General features: G+C 45.4%; 1 protein-coding gene across 1 annotated transcript in view; it reads right to left on the bottom strand.

Annotated features, from left to right (window-relative positions):
• LIFR (leukemia inhibitory factor receptor alpha) overlaps positions 1–22,545 on the bottom strand; it is a 64,908-nt gene extending 42,363 nt beyond the window's left edge. The window contains exons 1-6 of the mRNA XM_019517939.1: positions 22,364–22,545; positions 16,907–17,030; positions 14,662–14,807; positions 9,808–9,971; positions 2,605–2,779; positions 1,966–2,235 (exon numbers count right to left, since the gene is read on the bottom strand). Coding sequence (XP_019373484.1) covers positions 1,966–2,235; positions 2,605–2,779; positions 9,808–9,971; positions 14,662–14,807; positions 16,907–17,030; positions 22,364–22,445 — 961 coding nt within the window. The 5' untranslated portion in view covers positions 22,446–22,545. The remainder of the gene's footprint in view (positions 1–1,965; positions 2,236–2,604; positions 2,780–9,807; positions 9,972–14,661; positions 14,808–16,906; positions 17,031–22,363) is intronic.
• Between the last annotated feature and the right edge of the window lie 2,748 nt (positions 22,546–25,293).

Genomic DNA, 25,293 nt, shown 5'->3' with positions numbered 1-25,293 from the left:
TGCACAGTACATCCAAATTTGTAGGATCTGGGCTTTGAACTGCTGGCATTGCACAGTTTTGTAAAAGCATGTTTCAAAGTTTCCAAATTACATGTTCTTTGAGACAATCTAAGAAAGTTCTCTTGTTACATGTCATTTTGTCAAGTGCAAGCCTCAATTCTACATAGAATGCACTTAACGCACTTAATTGAAGCATTTCAAAGAAACGAACACCCAAGGACCTCATAAACCTCCTCCTTCCTGCCAAAAAATTTGGAGTATGTGTTCAGTACTGTATGCACACTTCATCCTTCTGGGCTGCTTTGTTAACACCATCCTTCATTTTCATTTAACACTGATCTCTCAAACTCAGACCCCAGTACTTCAGCAACCACTTCTCTGACAAAAGGACTGACTGCCATTCTCTTCCCAGGGAAGTCCCTACAAAATGTCTTTCTGTAGTCAGCCCAGAAACCAGGAAAAAATTCAAGAAATAGGAGCTGACTGGAATGAGACAGTCCTCTCTTCAATATATCAGTTGTGTGCACTTTCCCCATAAGACAGGATGACATTTTCTCAGTGGCTGATTTGGGAGGGAAGACCTTTGTACACAACTGTGAGTAATGAGAATCTCAGTTCACATTATGAGCAATTGCCAGATGAAAAGCATTTAGCTCACCAGAGCAGGTTATTTATCTGATAGACAGACATATTTAAACGTACAGTTAAAGCAGATATCAAACACCTTAATATACAGCTAGATCTTCTACCTTATTTTGCCCTCTCTTTCCCATACCAGAACAGTGTATCCAAACAATATTTGTCTCAGCCCCCCACTGACAATCATCTCCTACAGTGAATAGCCCTGGCACCACAGACAGGAGTTTGGAAAAAGTTGAAAACATCCATTTTTTAAGAATGAGCACACCTGCAGACCCTGCTTGTGTTTCATGGGCACCATAGTGGGCCTCGCGTGATCCACAGCCCGCATTTTGTGTGTCCCGACTTATATTTACAAGTAACAGTCCTATAGAAATGGGGGATATATAAGAATAAACCAAAAGATCAGCTTTAAAAAAAAGTTTCCAAAGAGTCAATCAGTCATGAAATGCAGAGACCAAAATTCTAAGTACTTTTGACTGCTTTCCTGTCAGTTTTTTCTAATGTCATTGTGAAAATAACCCTTTTCTCCCCAAAATGGCAAGGAGTTGTATCACTGTGCTGTTGGAGGTGGTCCAGAATATTTTTTTAGCTATGTATGTAGGAGATTTGAGGCTTGTATGCCTACACAGAGAATACAGTCAATAATCAAATATCATATGATCTTTTTCATTTGTTTTTCAAAAATAAATTATTTACCATGAGAAATAAAGATTTTTAAACCTGGATTCCTTTACTATGATAAGGCCCAGAAAGCTCTTGCCTCAGGCAGGGAACTTCAAGATTCAACCTACCACTCTGAACAGGTCAGGGTGCATTTTTGGCAGTAATGTAACATGACAGATCAGTAAATTAAAGGTTTAAATTTCTTCATCTCCCTTCACCCATCATGTGGGAGTCAAATCAAATTACACACATGAGAATTTCTACAGATTGGCAAGAAGAACAGGTGTATACATACTAGTAAAAATTAAAGCTAATCTTCAAAAACTAATTGGCCGCCAAGTATTCTGGAGAACGACTTTGGTCATGCGATCCCAAAGAAGGATAAGGTGGTCCTGAACGGCCAGGTTCTCATGCAGATCATCTTATGCCGATTCAGGCTCTTAGGCTGCAATGCCTTTAACTGAGCATTTGGGGAGTGCAAGTTGAGTAAGCGGAGATAAGCAGGCATGGTTTTAAAGAACTCCAAGACAAACACTGCTGAAAACCAGGGACTGGGCCAAAACTGCATAGTTTTAATGCAAGCCACAAAACCATGTTGATTTCAAGCTGATCAAGCCAACAAACATCTAGTTCAGTCACAGTCACAATAGATATACTTACATCCTACAAATAAAACAGTTCCCTCCACGCCATAGGGCAGCAGTGAACACCAGATATTTGTCCCACTAGATTCTGAAGCTGTGACGTTCTGTACTGTGATTGCACTGCTCCATTTGCTGAGATGAAGAAGTGGATACGAGTCTAACCCATATTTAATATGTTCTATTCTTTCATCTTCATTGTGTAAGCAGCAAAATGTCATATTGGAACCAACTGGTACCACTTTGTCCTGAGGAAAAACCTTGGCAAAACTGGACTTAGGCTCTTCTCCTAGCAGAGACGGGAAAAAAAAAAAAACATGATCAAATAATTTTGTAGTTTTATGATATCTGATGAGTTTCTTATGCATTCAGCTGACCAGCATCCAATTTAAACACTGTTCAGAAACACTCAGGTTGGTATGTTCTGCATCTCTCCAGTAAAAGAAATAAAAGTTATTTTTAGCTGAGTTTATCCACTCTCAGCCTGTTAGACTTTACCATCTTCAACTGATTTATTTATTAATTAATAAAAACACAGTCCTACGAGATCTACAACAATCCATCAACACTTTAAAATTCAAAGATAACATTTTCCGTTCCATCTTTCTTTGGAATTTGGCAGATTTTAAAGATGGTTAAATTCTTTCCAATAACTTACCAGGAACTGTTTCAATTGGGCTCCATTCACTCCATTCCTTGTTACCACCATAATTCATTTTATTTATATAACATCTGATCCTCACAGAGTGCGACACGCACTCCAGGGGCATGTCTGATTTCCAGTTCCATGAAAGAACAGTGTCTTTAGAAGTCAATTTTGAATGGTAGGTCACCTAAAAACATAGCAGGATAGCTTTATTTGATCTTGTTTTCCCTCCCAATGAAGACAGACACTACAGACACCTGTCAACAAACACGCACCTTCTTTCTGGTATCACTACAAAGGCAAATTTCATTAAATACATTACATATCAAAAAATCCAGAAAAGTGGTTTGATTATCCCATAGTGTAACTGAGGGGGGTCGGGTGGGGTGGGGAGGGAAACGGTGGAGGAAAGGGCACAAAAATAGCTGCCACTGCAGCAGTAGCCACGCAGGCTACCTACACCGACATGGCAGTAGCCAAAACTGCCCTGTGCATCATGAATGCTCCAGTTGTGGGGACTGCTTGTGTAAGACGCTCCTTTTGTCAGGAAGCTTATGCAGCCAGAGCACAAGATTCACAAATATTAGGATGCAACTGAAAATGCAACAAAGGAGATTGAGTTTTTTACATTTTCTGCCATTATGATAAGAAACTAGATCTTATAGGCACTATGACATGGATCTACTCTGCAATAATCTGTGAATACTGTATGCTGATGAGGTTACTGGGGTTTTTATTGTTTAAATATGCTGGGTTAGTTTAACACAAGGTTGTAAGGAAAAGCAAACTGACAGGTAACAGTCATTCAAGATAAGCCAGCCCCTGTTTAAAATTTGAGGGTAACCACAGGACCATGGCAAAGTCGCTGGCTCTGAGAAGTCTGATTTGGCTTCCTGTTCAGCTAAATACATTTATTTGCCCAAGTATGGTATACATTTATTTGGCCAAATACAGGTCAAAGCCCAAGAAATAACAAGAATTAACTGTGGCATATAAGGGGATCTCTCTTGAGAAAGTAGTTGTTGAGGAGGTTTTAGCAGTTTACCCTCACTTGTGGTGTGTGTGCAGATATTGTATTTACTTAGACATACATAAGATGACTCTGTATGTAAGATGACCTCCACCAATAATTAGATTCCAAATAGGGAAAATTTCTAAAATTTGTTATCATTTTCTAGGAACAGAATCTAATTAGTGGAGGCTTGCCTTCACTTTGTCCCTCTCCCACTGCTACAGCAGGGAAAATAAATCGGGGGGGGGAAGAGGTCAGATAGCTCCTTTGCCCTCTGCTCCAACGTTTTGCCCCTGCAGACCCTTTCTTACTGTCATACCCTGCACTCCCTGAGCACATGGGTGTGAGAAGCAAAAATAAACATACCTGTATTAACCTGAATGTAAGAAAACTACTACACGTACCCACAGACTTAGTTCATTCAGAATTGATGCAGTGTACTTTTTTTCTGAACTTCTACAAGTTTTAACACAGGTAGTCAGTCGATAAGCACACTTTTAAGCAGCACTTCTATACCTACTTGTATATAATACAAACTCTGCTTTCTTGGTTTTTTTGCAAAAATATTTACCCACACACATACACACCCCTCTACAAACCTGTTTCATGACCGACATGGTTCACTCAACAGTCCAAAACTCTTTCACATTCCCATTACAATAACTACATCATGCACCCACACTCCCACATGCCTGTCACCACCCCTGTAAACCATCGCAGCCATGCAAAGAACCATTTCAATGCCTCCTGTGTGCCTCTTCCATTAGCCCAAAGCCAAAAGTCTCATGACACTATATAGTTCACTGGGCTGGCCCCAGCAGAGATAACAGCAGTTCAAGTCATGGTGACCCCATAATGCAACGCTGCTCAGTATGTGTGTGTTCCAGATACCCCCCCACAAAGGATCTATGTGCTAATTCGCCCCGACTCAGGACTAGAACCAGGTGTTCCTGTCACAAGTCCTGGGATCCTCCAAAAATTTATATGCAGAGAAGATACTGGGCAACCTGGTCTGACTCCACCCCATGGAGGGCAGGACCACACTAATCATAAGCAGCAGGCTGAGAGAGGGGCTCAGAGAGGGATATTGGATAACCTGTTTGGGGCTCCATTTGGTGATGTTTGTCTGACATGTCAGACATTAAGAAACAAGACTCATTGGAAATGGGAAAGAAAGGTATGGCCCAGTTGTGGGAGTGAAGAGGAAGCTGAAATGTATTTAGTGTAGGGGATTACCATGACTTCAAAATGAGTCAACACTGAGGGGGACTGAGCACTATGGGCACTACCACATATCTTATTTAGAAGGATTATCCCAAAAAGTGGCATTAAGCTCAAGCAAATGGACTGCGCTACAATGTTTCTGAGCAAACTCCAGTCCTACTACTGGAAAGCAGTGGGAGAGGACAGAGGGGATGCAGCCAACTCCATATGGAAAAGGGACATGTAGCACAGGCTGTTCAAACTCTCCTTGGGAAGGGATGCAACAGGGAGAATGAAGGGGACAATGATGCAAGTGAACCTGGAGACAGCAAGGAGGACAACAGGATCAGCAGCAGTGGAAGTGACAGCAACCATCAACAGCAACAAGGACTGTGAACGAACTGAGAAGGGAAACCCCAAATCGGGGCCAGGACTAAGGGACTGTGCTTGGGTTAGAGAAGGGCAGAGGGTGGGTGCACGTAGGCGCAGGGGAGTGAGTGTGGTTACTGGAATGGGTGCACAGGTTTCTTAAGGTGGTTTTAAAAAGAAAAGGTGAGATGGAAGTCTATGATAGAGGATGTATATATCTATATATCTCTATATAGAGATAGATATATTTTAATTTTTAAAAAATGGTCTTTTGGCTCAGAGGGAAATACTGTGACTACTAACTAAGGCAATTTTCCCAGGGGCAGAGGATAACTGCTTTTCTGGCACGGGGTAGTACCTGGGTGGAGGTAATGTGTAGTTACCCTCCCACTTTCATTTCCAGTGGGAAGATCTTGGCTTTATGCCCACTTTATGGAACTGGGAGATTCCTCCCTATCTTGCTCCTGCAGCTGTATGGCTGTGGGCAAGCAAAACTTGAGTGCAACGAAACCCAAAGCCTCTGGGCTTGGGTTTGCACGTAGGATGCCTGCCAAATGATTTGAAAACGTCTGGAGCCGCAGGTGGAGGAAGTTTGCCGGTAGTAGTCATATAAGGTTCTTGAAAGACTCATGGATTTGGAATTGATTTGGCTTGAAACACAAAAAATTTTCCTTAAAAAAAACAAAAAAAAAAAGGAACATGTATTTTTGCAAAAAGCCTCCAAATGTGAGCATTTCAGCTCCACAATGTATAGCAATAGGGGACTGCTCTTGGGCTTTCCCTCTAGCTTGCTCCTTTGGTCTTTTGGCTAGGTGCAAGTGAGACGAGGGGTCATCTGAACTCCAAGGCCTCCAGACCTGGGGTTTGTACATAGGAGGCCTGTCATGGATTTGGGAGGATCCAAAGTCCCAGGCTGATGAGCCTGGTTTCATCCGATTAAAAATTGCAAATTCTCTGATTAAAAACCCAAAATCTGTGGTAAAAATTAAAGACCCTCCCAGCGCTGCTGGTGCCCCACACTCCCCCCTCCCCCCACAGCCTCAACATCCCTCCTGATGCCCCTCACAACAGCCCCCTAGACACAGAGGCACACAGATACTTACACCCACCTCACCAGGTAAGTGTGTGGGGAAAGTGTGGGGCAAAGGGAAGGTGCTGGGGAGTAGATCAAGAAGTGGGGGAGCATGCCCTGTGCCCACTCCCAGGAGCAGGGGCGGGGAGTGAGGGCAGGGGTGCCACTCTGAGGGCCACACCTGCGCTGGCCAGCCTGACAGGGGGTTCACACATGGAAGCTGCCACCGCAACTCTGCCACTGCACCCTGTGCTACCATCCCACGGCCACCCGCACAGCTTTGTGGGCAAGTGGCGCAGGGCACGCCAGCGTGATGTCAATCACGGTGTGCGGACCACATACATGCCGCCCGGCCGGGGGGGTAGAAAGTGGGGCTTACATGCAGTGGCCACCACTGCACCGCTGCTTATGCCTCGCAACCGGCTGCACAGCTCCACAGCAGTGCAGGGTGGTGGCGGCGGCTGCGTGCTGGCTGGGGATGCTGCCACCACGGAGCCATGCCCTTTGCCCCTGAATCCTAGAGGTAAGTGGGGCTTGGGGGCTGCGTGGCAGGCCTGGCTCTGCAGAGCAGCGAGGGATGGTGGCTGGCAGGGGCTCGCATGCAGTGGCTGCTGCTGCTTACTTATAGGGTCATGCCAACGGTGACAGCCGCTGTCTAGAAAATCTCCTGGCACTGCCGCAAAGCCATGCCCAGGGCTGTGTGGCCAGCTGCAGGGCAGCAGCGGCACTGTGGTGGTGGCAGCCGGGCAGCACACAGCCATTCCCACCACCATCCTGCGCTGTCACCACACTGCTGCTGCCACCTGGCAGCTGGCCGCACAGCTCTGGGCATGGCTCCAAGGCGGCAGCGGTGGCGTTGGGAGGTTCTGTACACAGCGGCCGTCTCCACTGGCACAGCCCCGCAGGTAAGCAGCAGCGGCCGCTGCATACAGAACCTCCCCACACCACCACGCCTGGAACTGTGTGGCTGGCTGCATGGCAGCAGCATGGTGGCGGTGCAGGGTGGTAGCAGTGTGCCCCACCCCAGCCCCATCTCTCACCATCACTGCAGAGCTGGCCACGGAGCTGTGCAGCTGGCTGCATGACAGCCTCCTCCTCCCTCTCCCCTGGGCATCTAGCCGGGCAGCATGTGTGCGGCCCGCACATGGCAGGCACCACCACACTGCTCCGCATCGCTTGCCTGCAAAGCCCTCCACAGAGGGGCACCTCTGCTCTCACCCCCTGGCCCTGCTCCCAGCTGCGGTGTGCTGCCTGGGACCTGCAGCACTCCCTGCTCCCTCGACCTCCAACCACCTTCCACAGCCCCCAGGCCCCACTTACCTCCAGGCACCAGGGACAAAGGGCGAGTCTGAACCTGAGACCAGCCATGGTTGACTCAGAGGCCCAGGCCCCGCCCTTCTCCCTCTCCCTCCCCTTCCGGCAGGGCTGGGGGTTTCCCGCCCTTTCTGCAACCAGCTCTTGCAGGCTGGAACTGTACCAGCCTGCCAGAGCTCTTTGCAAAGTGGAGAATTCACAGATTTCTCTGCTAAAAAGGGAAATATGTGTTTTCCCCGATAAAAACAGGGAATCCATGTTTTTCTCTGTTTTTCTGTGGGAAAAAGAAAACCTGGATCCCTGCTGAGGAGTCTAGGAGGTAGCATACTTGCTGGTGGTAGCACCACACAGACTTGAACAACTGAGCTCTTCTCAGTCAACAGAATTCAGAACTGTTTTAGCTTATTTGGTCTTAGACATGAAATTTAAAAAATGTGGTAGGTTCCCATTGTCATCTTAGCCCTTTGGCTAAAATCAAACATTTCTGGCACTAAAGGGAAGGTGCCAGGGCTGGCTCTGGCCTTCCTGCTACCAACCTGGTATTGCAGTACCTCCCAGTCTGCTGCCAGTTCCCTATGAAGGTAACACCTGCCTTTTTTATTTTTTTTTTTGTTTCTAAGGGCCAAAAAAACCCCCAACAAAACAGCTTTCTATCAATATGCTTGCCCCAAATGGACCCTGGTTTTTTTATAATCATGTTCAGGCTGTATTTAATTGACTTTATGGTTAGTTTCCATTATTGAGCACATGCTGCTCTTAAAAGTAATTTGATGATAGAGAATGTACCAGTATTCTCTACCAAATGACCTTGCCAGGGTCGTTTGACCCCAGAATTCTTTCCTGCCATGGCAGGGGGTCGGACTTGATGATCTGCTCAGATCCCTTCTGACCCTACCAACTATGAAACTATTTAGAAAGGTTTTCTTGTATGCAATTGTAAGACAAGAGACCTTCCCCCCCATCTTATATTTGAACAAATACAGTAAATCTACCTAGGCCACCCGTCTCAAGACAGTACAGCGTTAGAAACACTGACTGTTTTAAAAACCTTTTTTTTCTAAACACACAGTTCTATTTGGTGAAAATATACTGTTTAAAGAAGACTGTCTGGTCACTATACTCCCTCTTATTTAACTGCTATCGGAAAGGGTGCTGGAATCCATCAGGCCTGTCCAGTAACCATAGTGCAGCAGCCTATTGCCAGCTGTACAAGCAAGAGGATTGCAGAACTTCATCAGTGAAGTTGTGTGTGTTGGACTTGAGACCATTTCAAATCAACCGAACTAAGCTCCAAGTGGCAGAATGCTGTAGCCATACTAAGAAGAAGGAATTTACAGGTGAGAGGAGAAATAGATAAAAGACTTTAAAAATCAATAATGCAACTGGGCACATAACTCAAAATGGAATCAGAATTACCTGCCCTGGAGCGTGGCCAAATGAACCCAAACTCAGGGCCAGACCCTGCTCCACCTTCTAGGCACCAAGAGTGACTGCATTCCCCCCTGGTCAAGTTCCTGAAAATCCATTATTGAAGCATTTTACAAAAATAAATGCATTTTAGCTTTAAAACTGAGGTCATGCTTAGACACCTAAGGAGGTAGAGCTGGATCTGGCCCCAAAAATTCAGGGTCAGTGGCTATTCTGAAAAGGTAAATAATTAACCAAGAAGAATCTCTCTTCTTCAGACATTTCTGCCAATGACAGGGCTTCCAATGAGCTTCTTTGATCAGTTAAACCTACCAGCACTGAGCAGCACCAACTATCTGCGTATTTATAAAGTATTTTTTCCATTACCATCCTAGCAACACTCGCCTGTTTGGTCTCAAACATTCAGAGTTCTGTGCCTGTAACAAAACTGATACTCCACTCCTTGTATAGAGACTAGGAAAGCACAAAACCATGCCTACATAAACTGACTGGCTTTAAAGGGCTACAGAGACAACTGACAGCAAGTCAAGCCCCAAATGCACAAAGCAGAGTCATTAAAACCAACTTTTATTCTTATGTCAACAATAAAATTAAAACAATAACAAAAATCCCCCACATTTCTAAATGGAAGCCCTCTCAAACTGAAAAAGTTACTCTTTTCTCCCACCACTTTACATTATTTCTACTCCTCTGATAGCTTTAAAAAAAATAAAATTACATGAGTAATATCCACCTATAGCACAGTTCCAACTTTTAAAAGGACTTCCCCAAAAATAAAGAAGAAAAGCATATGTATTATCATAAAAAGAGGACTTACCTGTGTCACTCTCTCCAATGTTTCTTTACGCAGAACCTCAATCTGCCAGGTGGCATCTAAATCAAATGGGAAGGCTGAGCCACCATCCTTCCACTTCAGATATAACATCTCAGTCGAAAAGTCAGGAGTCAAACTAAGAATTTGTGGAGTGAGTGGAACGAATGCTTGAAAAACAAACAAACAAAAAAGTCCACCAAGTCATTAGTTAACAGTATCAGCAATACAGTGTCCACAGGTGCTTAATAATTGCATCTCTTGAGTCTGAACTGGCTTGTAGCCATACCAACATGTGGTTTGATCTCAATAATTAAATGGGTGGTGACATGTCATTACTTGAATGGGAAAGTTCACAGAAAAACACAGGTGCTACTAAAGCAATGCTGGTGACTCAGCAGTTAGTATTTTTTCTCTTCCTATGTTGGAGTTAACCAAATATGCCAAGCATGGTTATTTTTCTCCCCACACTGCACTTTAACACACACTTTTACCTACTTTCTGTTAATGACAGACTATGGCAATTTTTTATCCATCCTAGTACCTCTTCTTTTGTTTCTGTGAAATCCCTTCCAATGAAGTTGTGATAGGATAGGTTTTGTCTAACCACACATTTTTCCAAAGCTTTGGAAAGTAGTAATGCTACACTGCAAAGCTGCCAGGTTTGTTAAACAGTACTGTACTCTTAGAAGCGCTGTTCTCCAGAAGAAAAGAAACATTAAGGTCTTATAATGCTTTCTGTAAAAAGGAAACACTGTTAAAAACTAAAAGTTGGGAAAATTACTTTGCAATTGCTTCCCCTGGTGCTTTCAATGCTAACATTCCTAAAAATTAAAAATGTCAGAGATCACAGGAGCAGATGAGTCTTCCAAGCCAGTGTAAACTAAGACTATGTAGGAGCGTATTATATACTATGCTATATGCTGTATACAATATTAGCATGGGAGTCAGGCTATCCCTGGAGGACACTAGCAGATGGTAGGGGAAAGCAAGATGAACAAATAAAGCAAATGCTGATTAGAACCAGATGATCAGACATGAGAACCAGGGGAGAACAGAGCTACTAATGGTAAAGTGAGAGTACTGAGACAGATCAAGTTAAAAAAAAAAGAGAGAAAGACTACCAATACTGGCTATGGTACTATATGAACTATTGCATTTGATGACATAGGTTGTTGCCTATAAAAGCTCATGACCCCCTGAACCAGTTAGTTTTTAAAGCAGGGGTGGGCAAAGGCTGGCCCATGAGCTGGATACTACCTGCAGCAGACTCCATTTCCCAGCAGCCTCTGCAGTGGCAGCTCCATCTGGCTGCTGCCATTGGACCCAACCCCACTACCTGGGCACCCCAACCTGTCTGCCCCGCACCCACCACCAAGGGCAGGGCATGCGTTGGTGGGCATGTGACCAGATGGGTGGGATGGGGCCACAGCTGGGAGCAAGACAGGTGGGCCGGGGCCAGGGCCAGGACCTTGGGGCAGTATCAGCACAGGGCTGGGGCTCGGGCAGAGCCACGATCTGCTGCGTACATGCCCCTGCGACAAGCACAGGTTACACAGGCAGGGGTGTGCAGGGAGCGGATCACAGCTCTGTTGTAGCCTGGCGCTATCACTGCCCCAAAATCCTGGCTCCTTCCCTGGCCCAACAGTCCACCTAGCACCCACAGCTCCCAGCTGGTCACCATGAAGACCCCATGAGTGCAAGGCCATGACAGTGAGGGGCCAGGGCCAGGCCCGAGCCCTGGTTCTGCAGCTCCATGCTGTCACGGCCTTGCATTCCTGGGGTCTCCATGAAGGCTGGGAGCCATGTGGGCAGGGGACTGCTAGGAAATGAAGCCTGGCCACTGGCCGGATCTATCATTTTGCCCACCCCTGCTCTAACGGGACCACACTGACCCTCCTACTGACTTCAAACTAACAAGGTTAGCCACCTCTGTGACAGTTAGGCTGCTAACAGCTGTTCTCCTGACATATAATGTGCACCCCAATTTTCTCTAGTTGGTTTTGGGGGGGAAAGGTGCGTGTCACATGAATAAGAAAACACAGTGAATGTACAAAGCAAAACGGCATAAATGTGGTTGGCTCTGAGAACTCAAGAGATGTCCTTCACTAGCACATGGCAAGATTATATTATCCATGTTAAACATGATCACATAGATTCATTGAAATTAGGGGCTGGAAGGGACCTTGCAAGATCATCAACTCCAGCCCTCCTGCCATAGGCAGAAAGTCTGCTGGAGTCAAATGACCCCCACAAGATAAGCATCCAAATGCCATTTGAATGAGTCCAGAGGAGGTGCTTGCACCACCTCTGAGGGGATTCTGTTCCATGAAATGGATGAGCTCAGTAAGAGTATGAGCATGGCACGGCACTTAGGATGCCTGCTAGTTTAAGAAGTCAGGCAACTTGCAGAGCTGCCAGTAGGCACAGACCAGGCTAATGGGGAGTCAGCTGACCCAAGACACCAGCAGGTGAGGCTAGGCCTGATAGAGGGAGTCACCTGACTCCAAAGGAGGGCTGAGTTTGGAGCAGGTGTAAGTCCAGGCCCTGAGAGAAGCCTGGCAGTGACATCTTGGAGAACACCACCCTCGCAGGAGGACTGCAGCACTGAAGCACCAGCCCAGAGAGGACAGCTGAAGCAGTCTGGAGGACTGGGGGCTGGAGGAGGTTCCTAGGGACCCAGGCTGGGGTCCGAGTGAACCTAGATCAAGGGGCTTAGTGCAGAAGATCTATTGTGTGGCCTAGAAAAGCCCAGCACAGGAGACCTGTTAAGGGGCCTGAGAGAGTGGACCTGTGAGTGAGTGTGGGCTGGCAGGCTGGAGAACTGACCCCAGCAGAATCCTGCTGGTCTGTCAATGAGGCCAGGGCCCAGGGAGGGGCCAAAGGCCAGAGACGACCACAGCAGGAGACTGCCAGGGCTAGCGAGGGGGCAACTTCTTAAGTGGCCTGAGACAGGGACAGGGCCTAGGACAGGTCAAAGGTCCAGGTGGGGCCACTGCCAGAGAGGAAGGGGGATCAGGGGCCTGCAGCCCAGAGTGAGGATGGCCACACTGGGGCTATCTGAAGAGTAGGCGAGCCCAGGAAAGAGGGTGGTGAAGGGAGCAACCAAGAGAATCTTGCTGGCCTGCCAATGGGGCCAGGGCCCCGGGAGAGGCCAAAGACTGGATGTAGCCTCACGGTGGGAGCCAGAGAGGAGTCCTCAACTGGTCCAAGGTGGGGCCAGGGCCTAGGAGAGGCCACTGCCAGAGAGGAAGGGTTCAGAGAAACTGAGGCCCAGAATGAGGACAGCTGGGACAGGGCCACTGGATGCAAAGGAGGGTCCGAGACAGCACCAAGACCAGGGGGCCCAGGAAAGGCAGGGGCAGAGGAAGAGAGAGCTGGGGCCAAGGGAGTCTGGAGGAGTGACATCAGAAAGGGGCCAAAGAGCATGTAGCCATGGGTGTTGGACAGGGACAGCATGGCTCTGGGGACGGAAGCCGGGACCTAAACTGGTCCTGGATATGACTGAAAACTGCACCCTACTGGGGTTTAGGGTCACAGCGGGGTATGGCAGCTCAGAGAGTGGTTGAGTGAGGAACCAATGGGCCTGAAGACTCAAGTGGGCTGTGCGAGAGACCAAGCAGTCTGAGGGCCCAGGCGAGGGCTGTGCGAGAGACCAAGGGTCTGAGGCATGAGGTCTGAGTGCAGGCATGTAACAAAGAACAACCAAAATGATGCCATCTGCGAGGAATGGGGATATGGTGTAGGAGAGGTACAGAGCCATGCAATTAGCTCATAAGACAACAGACCACAGCCATCAAGTGGTCATTAGAACAAGGCCAGGTCTGGGAAGCCCTGGGGCAGCCTCCCTTTTATAATCATAAAAGACATCAAGGTGTGGCAGGCAAGTGAAGGGGAGACTGCTCCCAGAGCAAGCAGGGTAAAAGGAATTTTCGGCGGCCTCCAAGGGCTTATGAACACCCCTGAGGATGCTACCATGCTACAATGAGACACACAAGTGTTTGACATATTCCCATCCCACATCTTTTTGGCACTGGCGTAACTCAGGAGGGGACATCTGCCACTGCAGCTGGTGCTGCCCCACACATGGCTGCTTCCTGGGGCACGGACTTGCCCTGTTACACCTTTACTTTCTGTAACCTCCAATGACAGTTTCACAATAAATGGATGAGTCTTGCTGTCCTGTACAACAGAGGTTGCATGCCTGTGAGACAGGATGACCAGTGGAGACTGAAGAGAAGCTGGGGAGATAAATTTGTAGGAGAGAATAAGCAGCTCAAAGTTTTGGAGGTATGAAAACTCACCCTTCCTACTACATGCAAAAGAAACAAAGGAAGATATTATTTCCCTTAAACTGTGGTGAGAGAATGGGGATGGAACCTAAACAAGGATTGCTCCAGAAACGTAAAAGCCCAAGAGGTGATAATTGAGTGATTATTTTAGTGTAGTTTTCCCTAAACAAATGAACCCAAGTGAACAAAGTGTTGTAACTAATGCTATTTAACTATCTACTAGTTAAACTACCAACTACCAAGACATGCCTTCTAGCTCAGATCTGCACTTCCGTTGTATCAAATAATTTTCAGTAAAAGTTAGTTAAGATGCACCGGTAATTAAAATGCATCTTATTATCTATCCTATTTTCTTACCCATTCTCTCCAATATTTTCCTGCTTTCTCCCCACCCATCCCCGCAGACTTAGAGGCAGGATCGAAGAGTGTGTGGGGAGAGGGAGGATTCTGCATGTCAACAGCAGTAACTCTTTGCACAGAGGAACTCTGCCAAATAAACAAAGACATTTCCCAAATATTTTAGCTAAATGTTAGTATGAAGACATTTATATATAAACTTGATACTTACAAACATTTTTCTCAGGCATTATGAATGTTGTTGAAGCGAAAGGAGTTCCAGAAGCATTTAATGTGGTTATCTTTATGGTGGTGGAGCCATGCACAATTGGAATATCTGCACTTTTTTCCTCATTTTTATTACATACTAGAAGGCCACTGAAATGATCAGACAAGAATTAGACAAGTGTTTCATGAATTCAGAAGTTGGAGAGTTCTCTAAAGCCAATGCTGTAAAACTTTAAAGATCCAATATAATCTCAAAACAGAAACGGTGCAGGGTGAGCCAAATTTCAAAAGAATTAAGGTTTGAATTGGCTTTGGAAATGTTAGATTGGATAAGCCTCTTGTATTTTTTCAGAAAATAATAAGACTCTAATGGCACACTTTGTGTGAGTTGCACTGTACAGCATTTGACTATGAGAAGGGGAGAATCATAACAAAATACAGAAGCAAAAACAACAACGAAACAAAATGAAACAAAAATGATGTTTTATCCCAAATGCAATTCCAACTACTTATTAATCTCAAAGCAGTACTTCCTCTAACATCAGAAAAATCAGGCTGTTCTCCCCACTGTGTTCTATGGCCTCTTTTTGCTTTTCTTATATTTTTGCAAGGGGAGAATGGGTGGTGAAAGAATTTTCATCCCCATCAAGGAACAAATCTCTTCTTAAGCAGTGCACGAAAAGGTAAGTTCTTTGGTGCAGGGATATTCCGTGTTTGCCTAGGGCCTAGGGTAATGGGGTGCTCAGGTCTATATGACTGGGGCAGGTAAGCTATATGAATATTAATGATATAAAGGATGGCTTGAATCTCTTGACTCATTATCCTTTACTATGCAATTGGAAAGGAAAGAGCTTTAGAAAAGCTCAGATTTCCCCCTTGGCAGGGGTGGGGAGTGGGAAAGAAAGCAATGCCAGAATTCCTGCCAAGAGACTATTATCATCTTAAGAACCTGGAACTTTCTCTTTTTGAAGCAGTTCAAACCTATGACTAGGTTAATTTTGGGACTCATCCCAGAGTCCATGCTTGATAAGACCAGTATGGCCTGCTTTGTTCAAGTCCTGAGAAGGACTGACCTCCTACGTTCAGATGCATCTCCAGAGAAATTTTGACTCCGAGGGTTGCAGTGAGAGCATTAAGTTTCTTCCCCTGGCAGGGCTCCTCACAGATGGGCCCCCACTCTTGGCTTCCTGAACCATCCACCCTATTCTGCCATGCTTAAGGAGGAGAGAATAAACTGACAAGCAGTAGCTCATTTAGTGGTCCCAAAAATGGAAGATCACTGAACTGCCACTCTCTGCATGACTATGTAACTGGAGGCAGAAAACCTGTGTGTGGGTGGAAGGAGTACAGCCAAGCCCTAGAGCCCAAAGGACAAGTCTGAGCTGCTTTTGGTATTTCCAGGAATAAAAAGAGACAAGGCATAAAATATCTGGACTTGAGGAAAGGAGTCTATATCCAGAAAAGACTTAAAAATCATCTCTAGTACAGGACAAATACTTGGCAGATTCTGAACCCCATGAGTTCCACATGTAATTCTAATTAACGAGACTGCTGAAAATTTAAAAAAAAATAGTATTCCTTAAAAATCTCAACTGGATTTCATTCCAGACAGGCCCTTTCAACTGTGTTGCATTTTAGACTCTCCCCAATAAAACTGTCGTCTTCAAATGGGTTCAATATTTCAGTTGATTAAAAACAAACTCCAAAAAATCCTCCAGACCCCTGTACGCAAAATTTCTCTCTCAAGTGAGTGAGATCATTGAGAGGCTTTTCTGAACTGCGACACGCACACACTTGAGAGATTTTTGTTAGCCATGATCCAAGTTTTCAAAACATGTTTTTCTTCATATGAATCTTAACACTTATAATGGACCTCTGTTCTCTAGCACAAAACAGCAAGAGTTGTTTTGTCAAACTATCATTTCTTTTTTGGACAAAGCCAGTTATGAAGCTATTCCTTGGAGATTTTAAAGCACAGACTAGATGAACAACAGAGAACTTGGAAGAGAGGAAAGTTAGAATGCCCAACCTGGTGAAAAGGGTAGGGGATAATATTCCAATATGAAAATTACTGTTGTGCAGAAGTTCTTTGCCAGGTGAGGTATTGCATCCCTGCCTGATTTAGAACTGCTCTACCACAAAGGTGCTACCCAAATGCAACAGATCGTTTCTCAGAGTACATCTGCCAAACTGTTACAGAAGTCTACAAGAAAAAATTCATAATTATTAAACAGATCTGAAATTATTACCTGTTTTCATAACAGAACTCATAAGTCTGTCCAAGGTTTGTACTGGAGAAGGCATCCCAAGAACAGGTCATTATACTGAAATCATGTGTTATACATCTCAAAGTCTGAGGTGCTTCTGAATAACCTGAAATTGTAATATCCACATCAGTTAATTACAAAGCTCTCTAACTGGCAGCTTATTGGCTGCATGCAACCTGCTCTCTCACCCAGCAGCTGCTAGTTGCATAGTGGATAGAGCCTCCAGGTTCTCCCTCCCTCTACCAGCTACAGCTTTCTGCCCTCACCCTTGCGAGTGGGACAGTACAGTACGGCATGGGGGAACTGAAGGCGAAGCCAGACTGCAGTGTGCACGTGTGTGCGCACGCCCATAAGAGAGCACACTGCAGAACTGGGTGCAGGGGTGAGGACGGAGGGAATCGTGTCTGCATGGGTGCAGTAAAGTATGGGGGGAAAGCACAAATTGAGCAAGGGGAGGGGGCATCTGCGTGGCCTGTGGCTCACCTGATGCAGCCAATGTGGCATGTGGATCCTGCTCGTGTGGCCCCCAGGGGCTTACAAGTCAGACAACCCTGAGTTACAGTATTACGATTCAATGTCATACTCCACGATTGAAGCTACTGTCAAGTATAAACTCTTAACAGTTGCTTCATCCTTAAACATTCACAATATGTTTTAAAATCTTTTACATATGGAATGGTACAGTCTGCAGCCAAAGTGTAACATAGATTACCTATGATCTTTGATGCCACCTCACCTGATATACCTTAAGACCACTTAATTTTTGGAGACTCTCAAAAGATTGAGGTCACTTTTGAAAAACCTGGCTAAAGACTCTACTATACTGTACCAGTTAATTAGTCAATACGGTTATACTAGAGTAAGGGTGTCAAAGATATGACCCATGGAGCCCTATCAACCAGCCCATGATGCTGCCCATTGTTCTTAGAGTGGACCCACATGCAAGGTCAGATTGGGATGTGAGCTGCACATAGTGCCTGTGTGCAGCTGGTCCAGGATGTTGGATCTAGTATGCAGAGCTGATCTGCAGGCCCAGTCAAGCCCATGGACTGGTTCCATACCATTCATCTGGCCCATGGGGCAAGACAAGTCTGAAACCCACGTACTAGAGGATTGGTATACTACTGCAATGGTTACCAACCAGTTGATCTCAACTGACTGGTTGATCATGGAGCCTCTGACAGTCTATCAGAGGCTCCACAATCGGGAGCGGCAGGACACATGTGGCTGGGCTGAGCCATGTCCTCTGCCTCCCAGGCTGGGCTGGGTGAGTGGAATAAGAGCCTGGGCAGCTTGTCCAGGAGGCAGAAGCCAGGGTGAGGAGCAGTAGATCCTGGGGTAACCTTTACTTACAAAAAGTGATCTTCACCATAAAAGGTTGGAGACCACTGTACCACTGGGTCCATGCCCTTAGTGTGCACACCTTCTATGATGGAAGATATATAGCAGATTCTTCGAGTCAGATTGCAGATTTTATCATAAAAACTCCCCTTCCACATTTTACATATACAAATAGGTGATGTTCGCTAGTTTAGCTTGGTATTTGAGTTGATTTGGTTTCTAATAGAGCAAGACTTCAGAAAAGCTAACTCTAGTGTGCTCAGGAGATTAGCTAGTGAGGCATTAAAGTTCAAGTGCACTGGTGAAATGGGGGTCCAGGAAGGGTGGTCATTCCTGAAGGGAGTGATCCTATGGGTGCAGAAGGAGACAATCCCATTGCACATAAAAGGGGGCAAAGGGACCAAGAAGCCCTCTTGGCTGAACAGGGAAGTCCCAGAAAGCCCAAGGGCAAAGAAAGAAGTATACAGGCTGTGGAAATAGGGGGTACCTACCAAGGAGGAGTATACTTTCCTGACTCGCACTTGCAGGGAATCAGTTAGGAAGGCCAAAGCAGGATTAGAATTTAGGCTGGCAACAAAAACTAAGGACAACAAAAAGTCCTTCAGGTATATAGGGAGCAAAAGGAAGGTGCAGGGTAGCATAGGACCCCTACAGGACACACTAGGGCAACTGGTGACAGAGAGGGGGGACAAAGCTGAGCTCTTCAGCGAGTTCTTTGCATCTGTATGCCTAGACACAGACCAAGACAAATCTCCCAATTGGATCATAGACACAGGAGGGACACCAACCCACCAACTGTTAGCGCAGACTTAGTGAAGGAGCATTGGAGGGGCTGGATGCGTTCAAATCAGAAGGCCTGTGTAAACTTCATCCAAGGGTGCTGAAGGAATTGGCCAGTGTTATAGCAGAACCACTGGCATGACTGTTCGAGCACTCATGATGCTCTAGTCAGGTCCCAGAGGACTGAAAAAGGGCCCATGTGGTCCCTATTTTCAAGAAGGGGAGGAGGGAGGAACCAGGAAACAATAGGCTAGTTAGTCTCACCTCTATCCTTGGGAAAACTGGAAAAAATCATTAAGGATCACATTTGTGGGAGCCCAGCAAAGGAAATGATGCTGAAAGGAAGTCATCATGGGTTCACTGCAGGTAGATCCTGCCCGACTAACCTTGTTTCTTTTTATGACCAGGTCACAAAATGCTTAGACACAGGAGTTGAGGTAGATGTCATCTACCTAGATTTTAAGAAGGCCTTTATTTACGAGAACAGAATGAGATATCGTATCAAACTGACAAGCAAGTACAAAGTGCTGCACCTGGGCAAAAAGTCCCACCAACACACTTACAGGCTAGGGGATGACCTTCTCAGCAGCACAGCAGTGGAAAGGGATCTTGGAGTTAGAGCTGACTCCAAGATGAACATGAGTCATCTGAACATGAGTCATCAATGCGATGAAGTAATCAACAAGGCTAACCTCACTTTATCATGCATTAGGAGATGCATGATGAACAGGTCCAGGGCGGTGATGCTTCCCCTCTATGCGGCACTGGTCAGACCACAGCTGGAGTACTGCGTCCAGTTTTGGGTGCCATGCTTCAAGAGGGATGAGGAGAATCTTGAGAGGATTCAGAGGAAGTCACTCGTATGGTCAGAGGCCTACAGGCAAGGCCCTACAAGGAGAGACTGAGGGACCTAGATCTCTTCAGCCTTCGTAAGAGAAGGCTGAGAGGTGATCATGTGACTGCCTATAAATTCATCAGGGGAGGGCAGCAGAGAATGGGAGATTCTGTATTTACTAGGGCACCCCCAGAGTAACTAGGAACAATGGCCACAAATTAACAGAGAGCAGATTTAGGTTGGATGTTAGAAAGAACTCCTTCACAGTAAGGGGTGCCAGAATCTGGAATGGGCTTCCAAGGGAGGTGGTGCTCTCCCCTACCCTGGGGGACTTCAAGAGGAGACTGGCCCAGGGCAGGGGGTCAGACTCAATGACCAACTAAGGTCCCTTCTGACCCTAACATCTATGAATCTAAGAAAAGACCCAAACCCTAGAGACACTGAGTAATGTCAATTCCCCTTGATGTCTTATCATGAGGTTGGTGAAAGATCAGCATATTACAAAATTAAGTCCTTACCAGTTACACCTGTGCATTTTGATGTAATAAATTCTTAGGACCTACTGCAAAAAGATGGTATATGCAAATGCAATTGCTTTGAAATGAATTGAGTATAGAAACCTGTTAAATTTTGTTATAATTTTAAACCATTTATAGGTACTGAATGTTGGGTGCTCAAAATGAAGCAATCAGGACGAAGTAAAATCTAAAATTCATAGTTGGCCATGTCGCCAAATCACTGTATTGCCCAAATCGAACTTTCTAACTGCCTATTACTGACTGTATTGTGTACAATACAGCCTATGCAACTTTAAAGAGGAAAGTACAGCTACTATAATTCTTGTAAAACTAAACTAGCTTGAATTTCCAGAAATCCAATTACTTTAATACACAAGCTTTATATGGGGAAATCTGGGTGGAAAAAAAGAGATAAAAATTTTCCTCCCTCCACTAACGTAGGGCATAAGGATACCATTATGCCCCGCTACCGGCTAAAGATACTTTTACAGCCTAGAGGCAAAAAAGGTGATGTTTACCAGTGCCCTCCTCCCAAGCCCTGACATGGAGGTCAATGAAGTTGCATCTTGAACACTTCCAAAGGCCATGCTGCCAAACTCCATGATCAACTTACAGTGCCACCTATCCTGGAAATGAAAGCATTGATCAATGATGTATGGACCTCGACCTCTTTGCCTACATCAGGGGAGGGTAAAATATGGCTCATGGGCCATATCCAGCCTGCCAACTGATTCTATCTGGTCCATGGGCAGGCGGCATGGGCAGCAGCTTTGGCTCTGGCCACTGCTGGTGCTGTAGGGGATGCTGGGTGGAAGCAGCTCTGCCAGTCTGCCCACCCAGCTCTGTGCAACAGGCCCTGGGCCCAAACCCCCACTTAGTATAGGCCAGTGGCACCCTGCCTGCCTGTGCCTTGGAGCTGGTGGGAGTTGCCCCAGGTGCTAGGACCATGTGATGGGCACTCTGCACCTGTACCCAGAGGCCGCAGAGCTTTCCCGGCACCTCCTCGTGGGTGAAGCCCTGGTTTGGCCCCACCTCCCATCTTGCCCCATGCAGTGCTACAAGTTTGCCCAGTCAGCTGCCACCTCCCAAATGCAGCCAGCACAGCTCCTATCCTGTTGCTGCCCCCAGTACCCTAGGGCTGGGACTCCTTCTGGGGAAAGTGGGACCCCTGGGCTATGGGTGGGTACAGTCTGTGTGCCCTGGCAGGGATCTTTGGGAGGCTGGAGGGGGCTGCTGGGCATCCCCAGGCTTTGTGGGAGCAAGTGTGGATGGAAAAGGGTGCAGGACAGGCAGGTCTGAGGTGCAGGTGACTTGAAGGGTGTGTTGCGGAGCAGGCTGAGGCAGGAGTTTCTTTGTGATATGTGGGGTGGCTAGGTTGTGGCAGGGCTCTGCTGGGGGTGCAGTTGTCCTTTGGCCGAGTGTCCTTCTGGCTGATTTTGGTTGCCTTGGGAGAGAAGCTTTCTTTTGAGCTATTATGCAATCCTCTCTATATACACTACTCAAACATAAATCAGGACAAAAATATTTTTTAAAATAATATTTATAATAGACGTTTAATTGTTAGCGTATGGTTTTTTTATCTACTATTTGTTAAAATTGTATCTTCCCCACTAATGTTGTGTGTGGCTCTCAACAGCTCACAACTCATTAAGTGGCCCTCAAGCTGGAATAACAGCTCACCCCTAACCTACACACAGGGGAGTCATTTATACCAGTGCACGCAAATTATTTATATCAGCACAAACCTGGGTGTAAAAAGCTTCCAGACCACAACATAAGAGACTCCCTAAGAGGTAGGACATTGGAAAATCAGGCCCAGTATTTCTACACAGTAGATCTTGCAAGATTATAGGGGTGATATGACCTGAGCCAAACTACCTGATGAATGCAAGGTAAGTACAGAGTATATACTGTGCAGGTGTTATATGAACAGTAATCAATTAGTATATGGCTCTAACCACTTACCTGTCTCTTGACTATAAAGTAAGCTGGTCAGATGTAGGCAAGCTACCACTAAAAGACATCGAAGACTTGGATTATCCCACATTATTTTACTGTTGACTAGTCAAGAGGTCAAATCTCAAGCAGGTATAAACTTCATCTTCTGCTCATATTGTTCACGTTCTGAAACAAATAATAAAAATAATCCTCCTTGGAGTCACAGAAAATGTCTATTTGGTATTAAACAGCACAAGTTTTCTACAGTTGTATGTTTGGTACAAGGCTAAAATACTGGTTATATTACTTGCCCAGAGGGTGTGGTCATTTCAAAACATTTGGTAACAGTTAATGACATGTAAATTACTCCCAAAAGAAACACAGGACTGGAAGTGAACAGTCACAAAATGGGAAGAGACACAAGTAGAGAAAGTATCCCTCCCATTCTGAATTTTCATCAGAAATATAGTAAAGTAAATCTTGAAAAAACATATTTGGACAAATAAAAGTCAGTTTCACATGAAAAAGAACACGCCTAAATTTTCCAAGGAAAGTATTTTGAATACCCAATTTTCCACTGATGAACAGTTTTGACTATTTAACCTTTTCACAGATAAATCAAAAAAGATACATGACATACAAAGTCAACAGAAATTCATTCCTACACTGCAGTCATAGCAGTAACTGCAGTGCTGTATACACATGCCAAAGCTCACTGTTAAACTTAGATTTGGAGCCTGGGATCGTCTAACATAATGAAACAGCAGGGTAGGCTATTTTACCCAGCCTCTCAGACAGATTTTGCAGCTTGTATTGAGCTCTGAGTGGGTATGGCTTTACTGTTGTAGAGCAGCATACCCAATGATAATCTCTATTTTATCTCCTTAGATAAGCATATTCAGATAAACAGATTTACTAAGGACAGACTGTGCCAGACCACCAGGTATATCTGTCTGATAAGATGACTGTTTAAAAAACAAAAAAAGAGACAGAAAGAAAAGACAAACACAGTAGATCTAATATCTGGACTTTGGTAAAGCACTTGGAATAAAGTACCATGGAGGTAATCATCAATTAAACCAGAGAAGATGAGTATTAACTGTTCTTTACTTATCTTACAATTAATTTTTCTTGAGGCAGGATTATAATAGATTGCACCAAAGGGCAAGCTATCAGACTTCAGTAAATAGAACTTCATAAGGTTTCAGACCAGTTTAATTTTTATTACTATCCATGGGTACAAAATGTAGGAGTGTCTACATCATATTCAAATTTAATGCAAAGTTGAGAGACATCCACAATACAGAGGAGAATCTGAATATTATGCAGTGAGAACTTGATAACTGTGAGGACCAGAGTAACAGAAACTGTACACTTATTAAATTATATTCTAAGTGCAAAGTCATACTCATTGGGACTAGTAACAAGAAATGTTCAATAATCAGCTACAAAGAGAAAGACTGGGACATTCTAGCTGATCACTGAGTGACCGTGTCAAAGTTAATACAACTCAGAAAAAAAACAAAAAACAAAGACAAAAAAAACAAAAAAGGCAGTGTGATCCTGGGATACAAGAACAGAGATATGTCCACTAGGATATATCTAGTTGTTAAGGGTTAGTATAGCCTGATCTAGAAAACCAGGTACAATTCTGGTTATTCATGCTTTAAGGAAGATGAATTTGAATTGGAAAATGTTCCTGGGAACAATCAGGTGAAGTCAGTCTATCCTAAGACATGAGGCTGAAAGAACTGGCTTGTTTTGCCTGGAAGAATAACAAAGATAAAGAAAAAGATGGGGTTGTCCTCTATAAATGACTTCCATGAGACAAACACCAGACAGCAGCAAGAGGCATTTAAACTAGATGACAACTTTGGCATGTAAACAAATAGATATAAAGTAGCCATAAATAAGCATAAACTGGTAAGCAAAAGGTTTCTAAACATCATGGGAGTGAGCAGGGGCAGGCAAAGTTTGGCTCACGGGCTGCCAGTGGACTCCATTTCCCAGCAGCCTCTTCCTGAATGATTGGGGGCAGTCTCCATAGGACCCCAGCTGCACCTGTGCTATGATAGCTCAAGGCTGGAGTTGCCATGGAGGCCAGTCCCAGCCATGCTGGCAGAGCATGTGGCAGAGCAGAGGCAGCTTGGTCCATGGCCAGGGCAGAGCCATGATCTGCAGCCTTCATGCTCCAGGCAGGGGTGTCAGACAGCAGATCATGGCTTATCCTAGCTCAGGACCAAGCCATCACTGCTGCAAAGAGCCAGAGAAGAGCTGCGATCTGCAACTTGTGTGCCCCAGCGTGGAGCACTCAGGCTGCAGATCGTGGCTCTGCCCTGGCCTTGGACCAAGCTGCCCCTGCCACAAGATCCCAGCAGCTCCAGAGCTGCCCTGCTCTGCCCTGCTGCATGCCCTGCCAGCTATCACAGTACAGGTGGGACTGGGGTCCCCAGAGACTGGCCCCAGTCATGCAGGGAAGGGCTGCTGGGAAATGGAGTTCAGCTGCCTGCTGGATCTCTGCCATTTTGCCCACCCCTGGTCTATGACAGCAAGAAACTGGACTTAAGGGTTCAAGACTCTTCTTTTGAGTCTTACGTAGAGCTAGTATAGAAAATCTTTGGTAGTAAAAATCTCACACAGACACATGGAAGATGCCACATCTGAACCATACAAGCATGAATGAAAATGCTCAGTCAGTCAAACTGTGCCTCAAATGTACGCTCCTACCTCTCTCCTTGCTTTAACCCTCAGTATCAAAATTCAAACCTACCTGCTCCAGTTATCTCTTGTCTGCCACCTCCTTTCAGTGCTTAGCTCTTTTCCTACATTTCTCCCAAGCCTTTTGCTATATTTCATTTTTTTATGTTCTTTGTTCATCTTCAGTTCTGCCCTAAGGCCTAATGCTTCTTCCCTTTCTTTATTTTTCTTGCTGTATTCAAACCCCTCCTTTCAAGTAA

The sequence above is a fragment of the Gavialis gangeticus genome, unplaced genomic scaffold (assembly GCF_001723915.1).
Source record: "Gavialis gangeticus isolate Ggan-Ray unplaced genomic scaffold, GavGan_comp1, whole genome shotgun sequence".
NCBI lineage: Eukaryota > Metazoa > Chordata > Crocodylia > Gavialidae > Gavialis > Gavialis gangeticus.
The sequence above is the reverse complement of the archived record's forward strand: the minus strand, read 5'-3'. Positions and strand labels throughout refer to the sequence as shown.